The sequence below is a fragment of the Hippichthys cyanospilos genome, chromosome 12, assembly GCF_059441005.1.
Source record: "Hippichthys cyanospilos isolate Australia breed blue-spotted pipefish chromosome 12, RoL_Hcya_1.0, whole genome shotgun sequence".
In the NCBI taxonomy this organism is placed as follows: domain Eukaryota; kingdom Metazoa; phylum Chordata; class Actinopteri; order Syngnathiformes; family Syngnathidae; genus Hippichthys; species Hippichthys cyanospilos.
Genome location: NC_142380.1, coordinates 5,183,443 through 5,202,013, shown reverse-complemented (window position 1 = coordinate 5,202,013; position 18,571 = coordinate 5,183,443). Strand labels below are relative to the sequence as shown.

Genomic DNA, 18,571 nt, shown 5'->3' with positions numbered 1-18,571 from the left:
ATGGAAGGGTTTATTGACCTTTTCAAGTGAATTAATAAAGTACATATTTGTATTTCTAATGTAGAATATATTATTCGTTTGGTAAGAATAAACCTACATTATTTTCTGGACAAGATGAAAACATGAGGAAATGTGTTTGAAATAATATTAATTCCCAACTTTTTTACAATTTTAAATGTAAGTACGACTTAATGTTGCTGGTAAAATAAGTATTCAACTGATACATGTACAAGTACTTTATTCTTTCCCGACGCTACGCTTAAGTACGAGTTGTGTTTGCGTTTTGTTGTGTTTATGTTTTGTTGTCTGGAATGGACTTTAGGACCCAGAAGCTAACGGTACGGTCAACAAATTTGACACCGCTGACCACGTGACGTCACTTTGAGAAAACAACTGGAGACCACGTGAGTGTTAGCTGTCACGGCCGTCTTTTATTTTTGATTTCATGTTCAGTTGCTGAACAGTGAACAAGTTAGTTTATGTGTGCATTCAAAAGTTGTTGCGACTTTGTGCCAGCGGACATCGGTCACGTGTGTAAATTGTATGCATGTGATAACAGATTTGTGTGAAAACAATGAGTCACCCAAATACCATAGTTATTTTCACGTGTTTTTGAGGTCCACGAATATATCCGGATTTTCACGTTTTTCAGTGATCCGTGATTGATTGTTGTTTGTGTATTAATTTCGCACGACTTGTCATTTCTAAGTGTTCAGTTTTGCTTGTGAGTTGTCGCGCAATTATTTCTGATAGACGTCAGGTGCCCAAAAGCTCATTCTTACTCTATCCACGAGGGGGCAGTGTAGCTCTCATTGAACATGCCGTATCCAGTTACCTATTTAAAACTAGACATTTTAAGACAGAAATCGAGCTTTTATCCGACCTTTCATTGTGTATTTATTGACTGAAACAAAATACAGCAATAGTTTGTTTCCTTTGAGCTTTTTTTCATATATTTTGCCTTCAACCGGAAGACACTCTTTCAATCGCAAATATAGTTGTGGGCCTGAAAAGGTAACTAAAAATTATGAATAAAATAGTACTAAAATAAAATAAAAACGTTTAGAAAAAATAAAGACAAACTGACAAAGCTGCTAAGAAAGATTATTAAAGTTAAGAATTACCCAAAAAGTTACAACAAAAGAAGCACAAAATATAATGAAAAATCCCAAACAATTATTAGCCTGCGACCAGTCCATTGTTGATCAGTCAGTTGGTATAAACACTTATGAAAATAAGCAGGGCATAAAAGGAAACGAATGGATTTTTTATAATCATTGAAATGAAAAACTGAATTAGAGTTTGCCTCATCCCATCCATCCTTTTCTTTCGTTTGTCCCCAGGGAAAAGGAGAAGGAGGTAGGCCATGCAATCTCTTTGCGAGGTGACCAACTCGCTCGCCATCAGCAACGCTCGCTCGGCCTGCAGTGCCGAGCTGCTCCAGCGGGGGGCGGTAACGCTCTGCATCAATGTGACGCGGCGGCAGCGGTTTCCCGACGTCGGCCCCGCTGTCACGGCTAGGCGAGTCGCCGTGAGCGACCGCCCCGACGACGACCTCTACCAACACTTCGACGCGTGCGCCGACGCCATCCACGCGGAGGCGCAAAACGGCGGCCGCAGCCTGGTCTACTGCAAGAACGGGCGAAGCCGCTCGGCCGCCGTCTGCGCCGCATACCTCATGAAGCACCACCAGGTGGCGCTGGCCGACGCCCTCGAGGTGACATGGGGGCGGGGCTTTTATGGACTCACCTGTCCATGTGAAAAACCACCTTGACCTCGTTTGTCATTGACAGAAATTGAAGGGCGCCCGACCCGTGATTGACCCCAATCCTGGCTTCCTAGCTCAGCTGCAGCGATATGAAGACGAGCTGAGAAGGAGGCGAGATTCGCAACTGTCTCTAACCAGCCTTGAAGACCCCCCTCCTGCCTCACATTCTTAGGTGAGTTGATGGAGATTTGGAACTGTCCCGAGATTGGTCCTACTCGTCAAGACCAGTTTATCGAGTGACTTTTCGCTGAACAAAAACACTGCGCTGAACTCAAATGTACACGTAGGCATTTCGTGGTTGAGGACCGTTACAGTCGTAGGCTGTAAAGCGATGGCAGCCGCCGAAAAGTGTGATAAGGCGTGATTCAAAACTGTGAAGGTGACAAAAAGATAATAGGAAAAGACAAGTAAGGGCTTGGAGCTACTGAGTTCTCTTTGTCTTTGATGCTACAAGCGCTTGCTTTGTTTGTTGTTGTTGTTTTTTTCTTGTAAACTTAATGTAAACACTTGGGATCTTTTGGAGGGGGGGGGGTTAAAATCAAAGGTCTCTCTCGAACTCCATCCAAAATGTACATTTAACAAATTATCCATATCAGCATTTGCATTTAGCAATCATAAATTGGAGAATTACATTATCACTCTTTTTTTTTTTTTCGCCAAAGACACACTGACAACGCTTAAGAGACGAAAGTTCTTTCTGATTGGACAGAATTTGGCGACATTACTGCCACCTAGTGGCTAGGCATGCTTGTAAATGAATAAACAATGCGGATTCGTGTCGCGGCATTTTTGTTTTTTTAATTAAACAAGCTACGCGGACGTAATTTTTTTACACGTCAACGGGAAGTAAAAATGTACATGCGGGTTATGTGAAGACAAGGCCTAGGTTGGCGTTGTGATGACATTTCAAGCAGCCGGTGGGCGCTGTTGCGTCCCTTGCCAAACTGAAAAAAGAAATGAGCTCCTTACTCCGGTCTCCCCCACTTGACGAAAAACTGTGTCAAGGTGTCACCGGGAAGCTGTCCATTTCGGTTCGAAGCATTCATTTTGGTAGGAGAAACACTCTGGGTAATGAAGACACAGGAAGACGCTTGCGTCGATCGTAAAGGAGTTTATTGGGGCGCGCGTCAGGGCTCGGGCGGCGGCGTGTTTTTGTCCCAGTCCCGGCGCACGCCGTCGATCCACTCGTTGTAGTTGGACACCTTGGTGTAGATGCCCAGCTTGTCCTGGCGCCCGCAGCCCTCGCCCCAGGACACCAAGCCCACCAGGAACCAGGTGTCGGCGTGCAGCGTCACCATGGGGCCGCCGCTGTCCCCCTCGCAGGCGTCCATGCTGCGGCCCAGGATGCCGCCGCACAGCACGTTGTCCGAGATGTTGTGCGACATGTGGGCGGCGCACACCTCGCGGCTCACCAGCGGCACCCGGATCACGTTGAGCGCCGAACTGTAGCGCTGGCTCTCCAGGCTTTCCTTGCCCCAGCCCGTCACCACCGTCTGGGTCCCGTTGCGGTGGAGCACCCGCTCGGCCAGCCCGCGGCCCGGCAGGCACGCCGGCAGGATGTACTCGGAGAAGGGCGCCGGGCTCTCCAGGCGCAGGAGGGCGATGTCGTTGTCCACCGTGGCGCTGTCGTAGTCGGGGTGTTGGAAGGCCTTGACGACCTTCAGCATCACCTCGGTGCCCTCGTCGCGGAAACGCTCGTAGTCGCCTGGGGGGGGGGGCGCATGCCGTGTTTGCGCACGTATGCTCATTTATATCGTTTAAATCGTAGTTAATCAATGTACTTATGCTAGCTCTGACTGGCTGGATTTGTGGAACATTCGTAACGTGTGTACCGCACTGAGCGCGCAGCGGGTACTTGAGCGAGTGGAGAGCTAGATGATCGATATGGATCTTTACCGCATGCGCCTTACAAATCCTGCACAGTGCAGGAAAGATGCGAAATACATAATATTTTGCACTACATAACATTTTGCACTATCATCCGCGTACGTATACTGTTTCTTCCGCTCCATCTACTTCATAATATGCTATTAATTTATTAGCGTTCATTTTATTAAATCATTATTATTACTCACCCAGTCGGACTCGGAAACGCAGGTTATTTTCCAGGCAGTGTGCGGCTGTCAGGACCCAGTTCTTGTCAATGAGCACGCCGCCGCAGTGGAAGCGACCTTTGGCGTTCTGCAGCAGGACCTGGCAGCACAACAACAGCCGCGTACGAATTCATTCTCGTAACGACTATAAAACGGGATGTTAAGCGATTTTTGAAGGGTAATAGCAGACAATTTCGCTTCTGTTTTCAAATCAAGAGCAAATGAATTGGAACATGAAAAATGCTAGGAGAAGCGACGCTCACAATGAGGAAAAAATGCAAAATCAAGGTCAGCGCTCACCTGCCAAGGACTCTCGCCCTTCTTGCCCACCTCGCCGCCCACCATCCAAGGCATGAGGCCGTCCATGGGCTTGGTGTAGGACGAGCGTCCGATCAGCAGCTGCCCGCACGACGACGGCCCTGCGCGCACGCGACGGGCCGGAGCTCACGGCCTCCGCTGATTTGCCGGCGTCTCGTCCTCACCTGTGGCGATGCACTTCTTGGCGTCGTCGTGCAGCTTGTAGCCGCTCACGCAGCTGCACGTCCGCCGCAGGCCGTCCTCGCTCTCCGTGCACTCGTGGTCGCAGTCGCCGTTGTTCACGCTGCAGTTGCTCGCGGACTGAGCTGCCAAACGATCGTCCGAGATATGCTTTGGTCCGAAACGGCTCTTGGACGGCTATAGTCGTCAACGGCGGTCAATGGGTTTCGCACCGTTCACATCAGACCTCGATTCCGAGTCGCCTGGTCTTCAAATTGCAAAAGCGCGTCTTCAAAATAAAATGGCCGACTTCCTGGTTTGTTTCAGACATGGGTCCTTGAGGTTTTCAAGCGTCTTGTTTGGTATTATTTTTACTTCACCAGCAAATTATATTTTAATTCATTACTAGCATCGGTGACTCATTTGAGTGGTTGGCTAAATTTAAAAAAGGCCCATTCAAACCAAAATGGCCGATTTTGGGTCCTTGATAATCTTTTCATAGTTATTTTATTTTTACTATAATTATTGTTACATCTCCAGATTACCTTCCTATCTAAGACCGGAGGGCTCATTTTTTGTGTAATTAGTAGCATCGAAAAAGGACCTATTCAATCCAAAATGGCCGACTTCCTGGTCCGTTACAGGGTCCTTGAGATGTACTAATATGTATAATTTGTTTTAGTCTTTTTAATATTATTTGTACTTCCCCAGCAAATTACATTTTAATCCAATATAGGGGCTCATTTTTTTAAATTTGTGTGACTCCCTAACCTAAGCTGAAGTCATTTTCTTCAAAATAAGATGGCTGACTTCCTGTTCACTTTGGAGCATCTTGGGAGTTTCTCATGCATGTTGTCATGATAGCAATGATTCTGGGTTTGCTAAATTTCCTTGGGGGGGCGCTACTGAGTGAATTTTAGAGGCTCATATTGTGGAGCCTTCAAAATCAAAGTATTGCAGCGACTATTATATTTTGGGCGTGCTGAGGCCTCTCAAAATCTTGAAAATATTCTTGACGGATGAGTTGACTTGAACTGACCGTGTTGGCAGTACTTTCCCTCGTATCCATGGTTACAGCTGCACACGTAATCTTGCAGCATGTCCACGCATTTCCCGTGGACGCAGCGGTTGGATTCACATTGGTTGCCGTCTGAAAGACGCCACACAGAGCGCGTCGCTTCCTTTCCCATAATGCATCGGTGGCCGTCCTCGTGTCTCACCTCTGTACACCGTCCAGAACTCCAGCTGCGATTAGATGATATTTGGTCCAGAATGTTCCAGGGGCCAAAACCAAAACGAGCCGTTAGTTTAGTCCTATTCTCTCATTCACTGCCACTGACGGCTGGAGACGTCAGATGCATTTTTACAGGGCTGGCAGAGTAAGTTAGTTTTCTTTCTTTGTTCCGGATGTCACATGACCAACCCCAGAAACAGGTGAGCCCTGATTGGTCATTTCTGGTCAACAGCAAGTGGCAAAATGTGTTTCTAAAGATAGTACTTGTATGTAGTGATCAAATTAAATATAGGCGGAATATTAGCGTATACTAAAATATTATCCTTATGATCGCAACTAACCCATTCAATCCCAAAGACGTATTTTTACGTTTTCAAGAGTAGACTTTCAACTTAATATTCTTCCCAATTTTTTTTCATGTGTTTGGCTGGATGGTCAAAAAAAGGCTAGTGCTATAATTAAGAAATTAAAGTGATCTATTACTTTAGGTGAGTAATTGATTACTTTACGTACTGAAGTAATGGATTACTTCTTTTTATTAACATTTACGCTGTATTTTGTCCAATGGTTTGATCTTGACATCAAAAGCATTTCACATCAAAGCAAAACCATTGAAAGAAGGCAATAGAGAGCTGAAATTTCACCCAGATGGTGACATCATGTCAAAGTTCAATGTGGCATGACCACTTAGTAATCCCACTTGCAGGAGTGTACCTTTTTTTTTGCCAAAATACTGCCCAAATGATGTTGAAGAAAATGACCAAAAATGGTCAAAATACTGCATAAGGGTTAAAGTGACTGATTGCTTAATAGTAATGACCTAAACACTTGAAAGAACAAATAAATAATGTGAAATGGTATTGAATGTCTAGAGTCAGACCCTTAAAAAACGTCAAAATACGTCTTTGGGATCGAACGAGCGAAGGGATGATGATGCACGTTCTTACCGTGGCCTCTCGAACCTTGAAGATCTCTCGGGCCTCCTCGAACTCGCACGTCTCCTCCACGCACTCTCGCTCCATGGACGGCGGCTTGAGCTCCTCCAGGAAGGAGTTGGCGCGCCGCGAGCGCAGCAGCATGTGAGCCTCGGGCGGCCTGGAGAACACTGAAGAAGAACGCCGCTTCAGCCGCTCCGCCTGCCGTCGGCCGCCGAGGACTCACCTGATAGGCTGAGCGCGGACGCCGCCCACAAGGCGAGCGTCAGGCACACGCAGACGGCCGGCCGGCGCATGTCCCTCAAAACCTGCGGCCGATCGCATTAGGCGCTCAGGGCTCGGACTACAAACATGGCCGACGCGGAGTCACGGCCGATCCAGAGATGACCAAAATGGCACCGTAAGATGCGTTTTTATTATCGTTGTATTCGTGTTTTTTCTTTTTTTTTTAGCAGGGAGAAACCGGGATATTGACAGCATTTCGAGAACCCCCGTGAACTTTTAGACAAATTTCCCAGTTTGGAGCTTATTTTCTTGGTGCACACTCCATTACTAATCTCTATTGATAAAGTGGTTCCTAAACTTTTTCAATGACCTATGCGCATTTTTGGATTTGAAAAAATTCACGATAAAGCAATCAAGTATGTAAGGTTTCATCTTCCAAATAATTTGCTCTTAACTTGAAAAGAAAAATCGATTGGCTTTATAGAGCTTTAAATGTAATTTCCTGCCGAAACTCCATTCTAAACACATGCACACCCTGAATTGCCTTCACAGGCAACCCTTTATTTTGTGGGTTTCACTTATTGTGAGCATTTTTGGAAATGGAGCGCCATAATAAACGAGGCAACAAGAGTACTAGATAATCTTAGGAAAGACGCGGCCATTTTAAAGTACGTCAATGATGACATCGCGGCGCATGCGCTGTCCCGCTGAAATGTTTACATGATGCGCCGCTGTCAATCCAAATCAAATGGAATTCAGATTGCGCCTTTTTATTTCAACTACGGTTTTTAAGTGGAGCGATTCTTTCCGTTTGGTCTTTCAGATTCATTCTAATTGGGAGTTCTTGGCTTCATGAAACCCATAACGTAAAAAAAAAAAATCCAACGTAAAACATGACACAAAGTGAAAAAAAGCGCCTCTGATTCACTTTCAATCCCAATCAAACCCTGATCCACTTTCAAACCCAAATCGACTCCAGAACTACTTTGAGTCGACTTGGAATCCACCGAAAGTTGGGATCCGCGTTCACATTGCGAGACGACTCAAATTCAAGCGAGGCAAAAAAGAGGACGGAGGCGCGCGTCTTACTTGCTGGGCTTTGCTGGTTTTTCGATGGCGTTCCCAAGTCTCGGGATGTGGTCCTGGTGCATCTGCGTGTTTGTGTGGCGTAAATGAGTGACTAGCGCTGTTTGCTGCGAGTCCACAGTCTGCCGCCCGCACTGTCAACACGGTAGCCCCGCCGCCCCCGCCAATCAAGTACAAATACTCGCAAAGTGGATTTGACTCCATTTTCAAGTATATCTGCTTTACTTGAGTATTTAGCTTAGGGACCGCTGTTGATTTTTTTTTTTTTTTTTGTTCGTCTCACGCTCTTCACTATGCTCGACAAAAGATGTCGTCATTTCACGTGTTGGGGTCAGTCACGAGACGGGCGGACGGGGGCGGCTCCCCCTGGCGATGATGTTGCGCGCTGGAAATCAGGACGCTCGCCATTCATCTTTTGTCTTTTCCTCGACACGCCTCGTCTCGTTTTACCTCTTTGGGGACACTTTGTCCGGGTTTTGAAGTTGGGATGTATTCAGTCCAAGGATCCTTTCCCTGAAGGAGGTCACCCGCTTCTGGGCGGGGCTTGGAAACAAATCCAAGCCTGTGGTTGATGCTCCTCATCACTTTCATCACCAACATGGTCGTGATGCTCCAGCACCCCAACGCCAAGGTGAGCCAAGGTCGTAAATTTCTCATTTGGACTTTTTCAGTCTTTGTGTCAAACCTGGAATTCTGGGGATCGGATTTATTTTAAATTGAGTAGTGTTGTATTTCTCAAGATCAGTTTTGGTCTGGACACTAATCTGGAGCTGCATGGTAAACGCATCAGTGATACTCAAATGCAAATATATGAAAAGTCATGCCATTCTATGATTTAGGTTAAATAAAGCTAAATGTTTGAGGTTATGTGAAATCAATGTCATCACTGAAAGAACCGAAGGAACTAGCGACTCCACCACCAACCACATGGCGGTGCTAGAATCCCGCTAGCTTGATGATGTCATCACTGAACTTGAAGAAGAGTCTTCCATCCGACGTTGTGCCATTATTTGTTCTTTACTGGGCTTTTTGACATAAAAGTGACTATAAATCCTATTCGACTCACATCAGGCATCATCACAGCGGAAACGCTCGTGGCGTATTAATTGGAAAGCAATTAAATGAAAAAAATCCCCCCGAATTTTCTAAGGTTTGTTATCCAAGCACATGTTAATTAAAAACACAAAACACTGTGCAGGCATTTCACTTTTCTTTCGGCGCCATGTCATCGCCGCCAGACACGTTTCCTTCCTCGTCGTCATCGTCGCCTATCATGCCTCTCAGGTACGATCGCTTGAACTCCTGGAACACAAGCTCCGCCTCCATTTCACTTCACACACACAAGCATGCACACACACCGTTTGCACTTTAATATCAACCGCAAATTACCTGCTTGAAATTGCATGTAGACCCAAATGTTGAATTAGCTACTGGCAATAGCGCGTTAGCATGGGCTTCACATTACTTACTGGCAATAGCGTGTTATTTGCAACCTTGATTAGCTTTAGCATTTGACCAATGTCAAACTGTCTGTTGCACAAGCCGGGAACTATTTTTTGGCGTTAGCACCAAGGCGAAACAGCATTGCGCCATTAAGATTTTCACTTTTCATTTATCTGCTTTAGCAAAGTTGTTTATCACCATTAGTATATTTTCAACCAATTTGCAACAACTGAATGGTAATACTCTGTTAGCCGAGCATCTAATAGCATGTTAGCATCCCCACTGATCAGCTTAAGCATATTAGCAACTACGTCAGACTTCTTGTTAGCATTAGCGCGAGTGTCAAACTGCTCATTTGCATTAGCATGTTTGCGCAAATGACAAACTACCCGTTGCCATTGCCACAAAAGCTAAACTATATCACGCTAGCAGAAATAATTAAAGTATTCATTTAGAGTTTAGTGTGCGTTCGCGGTGTGTTCGCAGAGACACAACATGCGACTGTCACATTAATTTCTGAGCAGGCCCTCTATCAATAAAGCAAAAAAATAAACGCGCTCGTCACCTTTCCTTGACTGGTAGCAAGAAGAAGAAAATGAGAAGAAGAATTTGTGATGCCTGCAGAATATTTGTTGATGTTTTTATGAGAAGACAAACAGCATTTCCTCACCTGCATCAGGTTTAGGATGCATCAGTTTGAAGGGAAGCTCCAGAGAAACCTCACTGTCACACAAACAACTGATCAACTTTGAAAGTAAACACACAACACCTCAACTCCATTGATGACACATGCTACATGTTTATGTTTAGTTTTCTTCCATATATACAGTCTTGGTCTTCGTCTTGCGAATTCCCAAAGCCTAGGTCTTGCTTCGGTCTAGATAAGTCCAGTCTTGATGATGCCTAGGTCTTGGTTGGGGTGGTCCTGACTATAACACAAGTGTCCAGAGTCGGGAATATCAAGAAGTGTCCTCTTTTGTTATTTTTCTTTGATATACACTGGATGGAAGGTCTTGGTCTTGTCTCTGTCTTGGCCTCGCAAGTCATGGTTTCATCCCTTCCACTGTACCCTCTAGTCTTGAGAATGTCTTGTACTTGCTTGGGGTGGTCTTGACTAAAACACAAGTGTCCAGAGTTGCGGGTGTCAAGAAGCGTCCCCTTTTGGGATTTCGCTCCGATATATACAGTCTTGGTCTTATCTCAGTTTTGGTGTCTTGGTCTCAGTTAGGGTGGTCTTGACTGCAACGCAAGCATCTGGAGTTGGTGTCTTTTGTGATTTTCCTTTGTCCTGTCTTAATACCCTCTTGTCTCGATAATGTCTTGATGGTTGTGGTCTTGACAACAACACAATTGTCCAGAGTTGAGGATGTCCAAAAGAGCGTCCTTTAGTGATTTATACACACGATAAATACACAGTTGGTCTTTCTTGACCTCAAAGTCCATGTCTCTTCTCAGGGTCAATGTCCTCTAGTCTCAATAATGTCTTGGTTTTGTTTGGTGTGGTCTTGACTAGAACTCTAGAATCCAAAGTCAAGAAGCTCCTATACTCACCTTGAGCTCATCATGCTGCCACAATGTAGAAATGAGAGTGCAATTAAGGCAATGAAGACAGACAATATCGTAGGACATTTTGATGTCCAACAGTACATTGCAATTCTCTGGAATGATCCCCCTTGAAAGGTTAGTCAGTGAGGAGACTTACTCACCCTCCAATGATGAGCTTCACCGTCACCTTGTAGGAGACCATGATGCCCAGAACCTCCTTTAGGACTCCGGGCTTGACACTGGAAACACACCTTAGCATTAGCGTCACAACCTCCGTAATATTTCTCATCATCCGTGCTCGTTTACATGCTGGAGGACGCCAAGTTTGTGTCTTCGTGCTTGAGTTTTCCGTCCAGGGCGATGCCCCGCCTCTCCCTGTTGTTTGCCAGCAGGGGGAGCAGCAGGATGTCTTTTTGGAGCGTTGCCCCTGCAGACACCGTTTCCCTGAAGACCAATGAAGTTGGTCAAGGGCTAGCATCAACAAACGCTTGCTAGCATTAGCCTGCTTCCAACCTACCCTTCTTCGATGGCGACGCATTTGACATAGCTGTCGTTAGAGTACAGCACCACCGTGGCCACCTGATCCACTGCGGAACACAACATTGACACTTAAGCACACCATGATGTCACCGTGTGCTGACAGATGTTGAACTATGATGTCATGCTAAGACGCCGTTACGCAACATTGTTTTTACGCAACGTATCACTATTTTGCTAGGTTCTGTTTTTACTTGTAATGTCATGCTCTTGTCACAGTATTGTTTCGTGTTATGAAGGCCTAAGTCGTCGAGCACTGTGTCATGACTCTACAATGGTAACTCTTTCAGTGCCATGGACAATAATTCTCATCTTTTAGTAAGAACAATAATGAATAATACAATTTGTTTTTTTATGGAGGGTAGCTGACACCCTTGACTAACGCTTACCTAAAATAAGCCACTTGAGCACAGTACTGATAACTGTGACCACTGGATGGCAGTGTTGCAGTCCACACATGCAACATAGCTATTACCGACATGCAATTCAAAGTAAAGAATGGAAGTCAATCTTTCATATGATACCACCCATATTTACATTGCCATATCACACAATATTATGTTCTCTTGAAAGATGAGTGAAAACGCTAAATATACCGGCCTTCTAGCACTTTCCTTTTCCGATAACGGCTGGCACTGAAAGAGTTAAGCTAGGCGATGTGTGGAACGTTGCTAAATGGGAAGAACGCACCGGAGACCACCACGTTCTTGATGTTTTTGCTAGAGTTGTTGTCTATGTTGAGGTGCAGCCTCATGGTCTCCCCATGGTAGAAAATCTGCAGACGTAGGCCAGGAAGAAGTCAGCAGAGCTTGCAACGTTGCCACGGTAACCGCACAGCCACGCCCCCACCTCTTTGTCCAGCCGGGCCGTCACATGCAGCGGCTTGTCCGACACGGAGAAGTCCTGCGAGATTTTCACTGGGTTGCCCCCCTCGGTTTCGGGAGCATACTGCACCTTCCTGATCATCAGCTTAACGGAGCTCCTGGAGGACGAGGTCCGCATGGAGATCTGGCCCCAGCGTCACGTCGCTTAGGCGGATTCGCCACCGGGCGACCTTACCGCTTGTGGATTTTGCTGTCCTGGCTCTCGGCACTGAAGGCTTTCACTTCAAACTCCACCGCGCATTGCTGAGGAGATGTGAGGCAAAGCATTGTGGTATGCACAAATGTAGAGTAAGGCAATTTTTTTTAACCGACTATTTATAGTCAGACAATATTTCTGAAAAAAAGGCATTAAAAAAGCCCATGTTGTATAGTCAGTTTTCATTAAAAAACGACCTAGTAAGGTGATTAAAAAAATATGTACAGTGAGTCGATTTTTTTAAGGCTTTTTTAAGTCCATGTGTAGTAAGGGGTTTAAAAAAGTATATAGTAAGGATTTTAAACTAAAAGAAACCATGTATAGTAAGGCATTTAAAGAAAAAAAGAACATGCATCTTTATAGAGTTAAAAAAACAAAATGACCATATACCCTGACCATACAAAAAAACCTTAACCTTTGTTTGAAACCTTATTTTGAAAGAATAGCACTAGCTCGAAGTATCGTGTAAAGACACATGCAGTTGCACACACAAGCAAGAACGTGGGGCGGCGTCACCTTGCCGACGTCATGCGGCGCCGGTTGCATGGCCACGGAACACGGCAGGTTGTCGGGGAACTGTGACGAGAGCACACAGGAAAGGTGTGGCACGGCGCCATAGGTCGAACAGACGGACGGATGCGGCACCTCAAAGAAGAAGGGGTAGGCGTCGTCGCCCAGCTTGCGCAGCAGCTTGGCCTGCATGCGAGTGTGGACGCCGCGCTCCGGGTCCTGGAGGGGTGGGTACACCTGCCGCGTAGACAGGTAGAGCTCGCGGCGGAAGGCCACGCCCATCACGTCCATGTCGTCGCGGCCGTAGCGGAAGGTGCACGACAGCGTGACGAACACTAGGGGCCGCCAGACAGCGCGGTCACCACCGGGGGGCGCCCTCTGCGATGAATGCGCTCACCTTTCCGCCCCTGCAGGGCCTCGCGGTCGATCACGATGACACCATCTAGTGGGGTAATCGTGCAGATAGGGTTAGCCTTCCCCGTGGCGGGTATACGGGCGGCTAAGGGGCTCGGCAGCGAGGTGGCTGGGAGGCTCGTTACTAAAGTGTCTAGGCATCTTGGTGGCTAGTTGACAAAGTGGCTTAGTAGCTAGTTGGTGAGGTAGCAAGAAGAGACTCGTTACTAAAGTGTCTTGGTAGCTAGCTAGTTGGCAAAGTGGCTCGGTAGCTAGTTGGTGAGGTGGCTAGGAAACTTCTTCCTAAAGTGTCTTAGCAGCTAGTTGGTGATGTGGCTCGGAGGCTCGTTACTGAAGTGTCTTGGCATCTAGGTGGCTCAGTAGCTAGTTGGTGAGGTAGCAAGAAGAGACTTGTTTCTAAAGTGTCTTGGTAGCTAGCTAGTTGGCAAAGTGGCTTGGTAGCTAGTTGGTGAGGTGGCTAGGAGACTTGTTCCTAAAGTGTTTTGGCAGCTAATTGACGAGGTGGCTCGGTAGCTATTTGGAGAGGTGGCCCAGTACTGAAGTGTCTAGGCATCCAGCTAGCTAGTTACTGAGGTCGCTAGGAGGCTTGTTGCTAAAGTAGCTAGGCATCTAGGTGGCTACTTGACGAAGTGGCTCTGTAGCTAGTTGGTGAGGTGGCTTGAGGCTTGTTACAAAATGTCCTAGTTGGTGAGGTAGCAAGGAGACTCGTTACTAAAGTGTCTTGGCAGCTAGCTAGTTGGCAAGGTGGCTCGGTAGCTAGTTGGTGAGGTGGCTAGGAGGCTAGTTGCTAAAGTGTCTTGGCAGGTACAGTAGATGCTAGGAGTGTAGTTGGTTGTAGGTGGCTAGGTGGCTAAGTATCCTCACCTACTGGATCCACAGAGTCCACGCGGTCCACAAAGTCCCGCTTCCCCATGTACACACCCACCTGAAGACCACCACACCAGAACAATGATGTCATAATTCATCCAATCAGATCTTCACTCATGCTTCCATCATAAACGTTCAATTCATCATTCATCCAAGCATGCGCGACGATGACGTTAGCGCAAGCTGACCGACTTGTCCTTGCAGATCTTCTTGAAGACAACATTCTTGGGGCTCATGATGCTGCCGAGCGACAAGACAACCAGGAAGTAGTCAGCGGAACCGCAGGCGCTACCGTGGCAACGCTATTTGGACGAACACTCACCTGCAGCGAGACTAGGACAAAAATGAAGACGAGAAATGCGACGGCGGACACGAGCGTCGTCTCTATATGTCCACCCTGGCGATCCGTCACCCGCTCCCCTTTTTTCCCAGCGGCCAATCGGAAACTTTTACCACTCTGGCCACGCCCACAACGGCCTCGCCCACTGCAATTTCTTTCAAACCAACCGCTGAGAGGATTGAGAAGTGTTCCGACCATGTCAGCACAACCAATCAGATTAAGTGGTGTGTGTGTGTTTATTTTGTGTATACGTATGCTTGTGTGTTAGTGTGTAAATCTTTCATTTCTGTGTGCGTGCATGTTTTGGGTGTGTGTTTCTGTCTTTGTGTTTGTTTATACATTTATATGTATGTACATATAAAAACAAATACCTGTTATTGAATTCCAAAAAAACCATAAAAAAAAACACGGATAAAAAGATTTTTGGGAGCGAAAGAGTTTTAATGCCGACAGCAAACGGATGTCCAACAATGACGATGAGAAATTTGAACTCCAGAGGCGATTTTTCAGTGCAGGTGGGACGCGCATGGCGATGTAATCTGGTTTTCTGCCCATCAGCAGATCACCTGGATTACGTCCTGCGTCGTAGTCAGCGTGATTACTCACGCCGGATTACAATCCACACAAGACGACAAACAAATACACACACATACACACACACAGCAAAAGGAGTGTATTGGAAAGCTAAAGCGCTCTTTTATTGCGGCCAAGTATGTGACATTCAAGCGAGGTGACGAAAAGGACAAGGTGGATGATTTGGAGTGGCCCGTCCATCTCATTTCAAACCGGAGTGTGCGTTTTTGTATTCAGACGTAAGCTCTGGAAGTCTCCGCCTCCGAAGTGGGCGTGGCCTTGTACACCTTAGTTGGAGGGCTGCTAGTTGGAGGGCCGCTGCCATAGTAACCGCTGAAAGACAACAAGGTAGGGATGAAGTAGATCCCACTTGTAAAAAACAAAACAAAAAAAAACTTAAACCTAGTTTAAAACCTAGTTTCAAACTCTTAAAAGTCTTGTTTAAAAATCGAAGCTTGTCTTGAAACCTTTACTCAGGTTTGGAACCCTATTTAAACCCCTAACTTTGTCTTGAAACCATTTGTAAATGAACAGACCTTGAAACAATAACTGTTTTGAAAACAACCATTTCAGGAAACCCCAAATATGAAATTTTAACCTACCATCCCTAATTTTAAAAGCTAACTTTGCCCTAAAACCCTGAATCTGTTTTGAAACCCTAATTCGAAACACAAAACCCCAAAATTAAAACCCAAGTCTTTCTCGAAACCAAACACTTTCTAATTTTGAAATTTAACCTTGTCCCGAAACCCCAACTCTGCTTTAAAACCCTAATCTGAAACCCTAATCTAGTCTCAAAACCAAACGTTGCCATGAACCCAAATCATATGTCACAACCCTAATTCGGAACCTCAACCCGTGCTCAAAACTTGAAACCTTTAGTCTTGAAACTGCCATTTCAAAAGTTACCTTAGTTTCGGATTATGGTCCCAAATTTAGGGTTGTGATATAGTCAGTTAGCGGCGGGTGATGACGCTGTACCTTTTCTTGCCAGCAGGCGTCGCTCTTTTGCAGACTGTGCACAGCAAACCGCCCCCTAGCACGGAGAGGCAGGCGGCTCCCCAACCCAAGTAGAGGCCCACTCCCAGTTCGAACCTGCAAACACGCGACGTGAATGCGCGCGCTAACAACACGTGATGCGTGCACCCGACTTACTTGACGCCCATATAGAGCGGGTCGTAGAAGTTCTGCACCACCATGCTGGCGTACCACGATACCGCCGTCAGGCAGCAAAGACCTGCAAGGTCACGGCATTCTTTTATTTTGATCGGCTAAAACGATGGTAAATTAAGCAATCAAACTACAGGATTGCATCAGATTGATTCATTCCGCCATGAACGCGGCTCACCGGCCAGGATGCCGAGGATCCCTCCGGTGACGGCCATCTTAGCCTTGGAGGCGTCTTGGGCCGAGCCGATCTTGATGCACTTGAGGCCCAGCAGAGAGACCACCATGGAGCCCAAACCCAGCAGCAAAGACACGATCATCAGGGCGCGGCACGCCTGCACGTGAGCTGGCCCAAAAGAAAGAAAACTCTTAGCTTGACGCCTGCGTCGGCAGTGTGAGAGGATGAAAAATGAGACGAAAACACGAATATATGAAGAAAGTAAGCGATTCGTTTTGATACAAAGGTAAGAAAAATTAGCATTATTTTGATAATCAATTAATTTAGTATTAATTAATTGACTTATTTCACGTCTGCCGAGCAGTACAAGAAAAAAACGCTAAAAAAAACAAGTAATTAAAGCTAAAATGTAGTGATCAAATGTTAAAGAGGAAGAAGCGCGTGAATGTCAACAGAAGTTGAAACGAAGGCACACAGAGAGCTGTAATGAGGCCAGTTAATGATTGCCCGCCATTATTGTAAAATGGCCACCAGCGCGCCTCTTTACGATTCGCCAACTGCGGAAGGAGGCGCGATAATGCTAACGCTAAAGATAAACCTTTCCTCGCTAACAAACACTTATGGAGACAATGAAGGCAAAAGGAGTCTAAAAATACAAAACTAAAAACGTAAGTCAAGCCGAAAGAGTAGACAACGAAGGCTCAAGATGTGAACGCTAAAAGCAAGAAAAAAGACCAAAATAAAGATGAAAAAATTGGAAGGGAACAAAGGCTGAAGAAGCGGGAGGAAAAAAAACGGAACTGGAAGACTGCCGTAGAATTTTTTTCACAATCGATTATTCTGTCGTTTATTCTAACGATTTATCGGCGATTAATCGAAGACTTTCAGAAAAAAATATTTTATTACATTGACGCCTATCGCAAAACATTATTTCCCCGATTACTGATTGTAAACCAATTATTTTTTTATTTAGTATTGTTTTGTGATAAAAAAAAAAACAAGAACAGCAATGAAGTAACATCAAACGAGAGAAATTGATAATAACCCTTTGAAACTGACTGAATCACAAATTCAGTCATCGTTTTTCAAAGTAAAAGCAGATGTTTGCAAATGTCTTATTTTGATTCAACGCAGAAATCCGCTTTCATAAAAGACCCTCCAAATCAGAATAATTACTGCACAGAGGCTGAAATCAGAAGATTTGAAGTAAAACAAAAGCTCAAACTGATTACTCAATTATCAAAATAGTTGTCGATTAATTAGATAATCGATTACTTGGCGATTAATCTGATCATTTTTGAAATGAGCTAAGTTTTGTGATGTTAGCTAGCTCCATGCCAGTCGAGGTAGCAAATCCAAAAAGTCCCTTTCGCCACTTGAGCGTCAGCCGTGGCGAAAGCTAAAATACGACACGGATTTGACGGGACCGCGCGACTCGGCCGCCTACCCGGTAACGAGAGCAAAGACTCGAAGTCCCGGCACTCTGCGATTCCGGCGCTGTTCTCGGCGCAGGAGTGCCACAGGTTCTCAAACTGCCGCTGCGAGATGATAACGCTTCCCGAAACGGTGGAGATCTTCCAGTAGTCGTTGGCTAGCGCCGCGCCCGTCATCAGCCAGCTCAGCAGGCACATGGTGAAACCCGTCGCCTCCACCGCCGTCGACATTGTGGCCGCACCAACGATCCCGACGGCCGGAAAGAAAAATGCGAAAACCGAGTCTGCCCAGAAGGATCCCGACGACCGAGGAGTAGTCCGAGTTGACTTTGAATGACGACGCCGTGTCGGCGGGAGAGAACTTTGCCCTCCCAACGGGGGCCGTAAAGCCAGCGGCCCGCCCTTCTCCGGGTCACGCTTAGTATTGATTGCCGCGACCACGCCACGCCCTCAATAACATCCTTGCTTCTTAAAATGGCGTAAAAGGAAGCGTGAAGCGCTGCTCTTCCATCCTGGTCCTCGTGGACTGGTGTCCCCGGGGGTTTTATATGTCTCCCGCTTCCACCATACTGATTGTCGCATCATTTGAATCAAATGTGGGGAGACATAGAGAAAAATATCTGTAATTTAAGGTATAAAACAAAGGATCTACTAAGTAAGAAATCA

At 46.0% G+C, this 18,571-nt stretch overlaps 4 protein-coding genes across 7 annotated transcripts; 1 reads left to right on the top strand and 3 right to left on the bottom strand.

The window, feature by feature from the left end:
- The first annotated feature begins 331 nt into the window (after positions 1 to 331).
- On the top strand, positions 332 to 2,554 carry dusp28 (dual specificity phosphatase 28). Of its 3 annotated transcripts, XM_088428867.1 has the most exons (4): positions 394 to 404; positions 1,344 to 1,384; positions 1,487 to 1,717; positions 1,794 to 2,554. In XM_088428867.1, exons 2-4 carry the CDS (start codon positions 1,367 to 1,369, stop codon positions 1,938 to 1,940), a joined length of 396 nt encoding a protein of 131 aa, XP_088284993.1. In that variant the 5' UTR covers positions 394 to 404; positions 1,344 to 1,366; the 3' UTR covers positions 1,941 to 2,554. The 3 variants fall into 3 exon arrangements, with proteins under 3 accessions (XP_088284991.1, XP_088284993.1, XP_088284992.1); XM_088428865.1 differs by having other exon boundaries at positions 332 to 404; positions 1,344 to 1,717; XM_088428866.1 differs by lacking the exon at positions 394 to 404 and adding an exon at positions 454 to 541 and having other exon boundaries at positions 1,344 to 1,717.
- Positions 2,555 to 2,864: 310 nt separating this feature from the next.
- On the bottom strand, positions 2,865 to 7,980 carry proca (protein C (inactivator of coagulation factors Va and VIIIa), a). Of its 2 annotated transcripts, none has more exons than XM_088428862.1 (9): positions 7,822 to 7,980; positions 6,734 to 6,815; positions 6,520 to 6,677; positions 5,559 to 5,583; positions 5,378 to 5,488; positions 4,344 to 4,484; positions 4,162 to 4,280; positions 3,844 to 3,961; positions 2,865 to 3,473 (listed from the first exon to the last, which is right to left on the bottom strand). In XM_088428862.1, exons 2-9 carry the CDS (start codon positions 6,801 to 6,803, stop codon positions 2,896 to 2,898), a joined length of 1,320 nt encoding a protein of 439 aa, XP_088284988.1. In that variant the 5' UTR covers positions 6,804 to 6,815; positions 7,822 to 7,980; the 3' UTR covers positions 2,865 to 2,895. The 2 variants fall into 2 exon arrangements, with proteins under 2 accessions (XP_088284988.1, XP_088284989.1); XM_088428863.1 differs by having other exon boundaries at positions 6,734 to 6,850; positions 7,822 to 7,903.
- Positions 7,981 to 8,816: 836 nt separating this feature from the next.
- Positions 8,817 to 14,616, bottom strand: saga (S-antigen; retina and pineal gland (arrestin) a). Its single transcript, XM_088428864.1, has 15 exons — positions 14,537 to 14,616; positions 14,407 to 14,454; positions 14,212 to 14,272; positions 13,331 to 13,375; positions 13,069 to 13,268; positions 12,940 to 12,999; positions 12,403 to 12,470; positions 12,193 to 12,325; positions 12,034 to 12,118; positions 11,324 to 11,393; positions 11,113 to 11,250; positions 10,968 to 11,045; positions 10,813 to 10,827; positions 9,932 to 9,984; positions 8,817 to 9,836 (listed from the first exon to the last, which is right to left on the bottom strand). The coding sequence occupies exons 3-15, from the start codon at positions 14,258 to 14,260 to the stop codon at positions 9,823 to 9,825; spliced, it is 1,008 nt and encodes a 335-aa protein (XP_088284990.1). The 5' UTR covers positions 14,261 to 14,272; positions 14,407 to 14,454; positions 14,537 to 14,616; the 3' UTR covers positions 8,817 to 9,822.
- A 610-nt stretch (positions 14,617 to 15,226) lies between these two features.
- cldn15la (claudin 15-like a) lies at positions 15,227 to 18,267 on the bottom strand. Its single transcript, XM_088429795.1, has 5 exons — positions 17,920 to 18,267; positions 16,476 to 16,640; positions 16,283 to 16,364; positions 16,109 to 16,222; positions 15,227 to 15,460 (listed from the first exon to the last, which is right to left on the bottom strand). Exons 1-5 carry the CDS (start codon positions 18,134 to 18,136, stop codon positions 15,361 to 15,363), a joined length of 678 nt encoding a protein of 225 aa, XP_088285921.1. The 5' UTR covers positions 18,137 to 18,267; the 3' UTR covers positions 15,227 to 15,360.
- Positions 18,268 to 18,571: the final 304 nt, after the last annotated feature.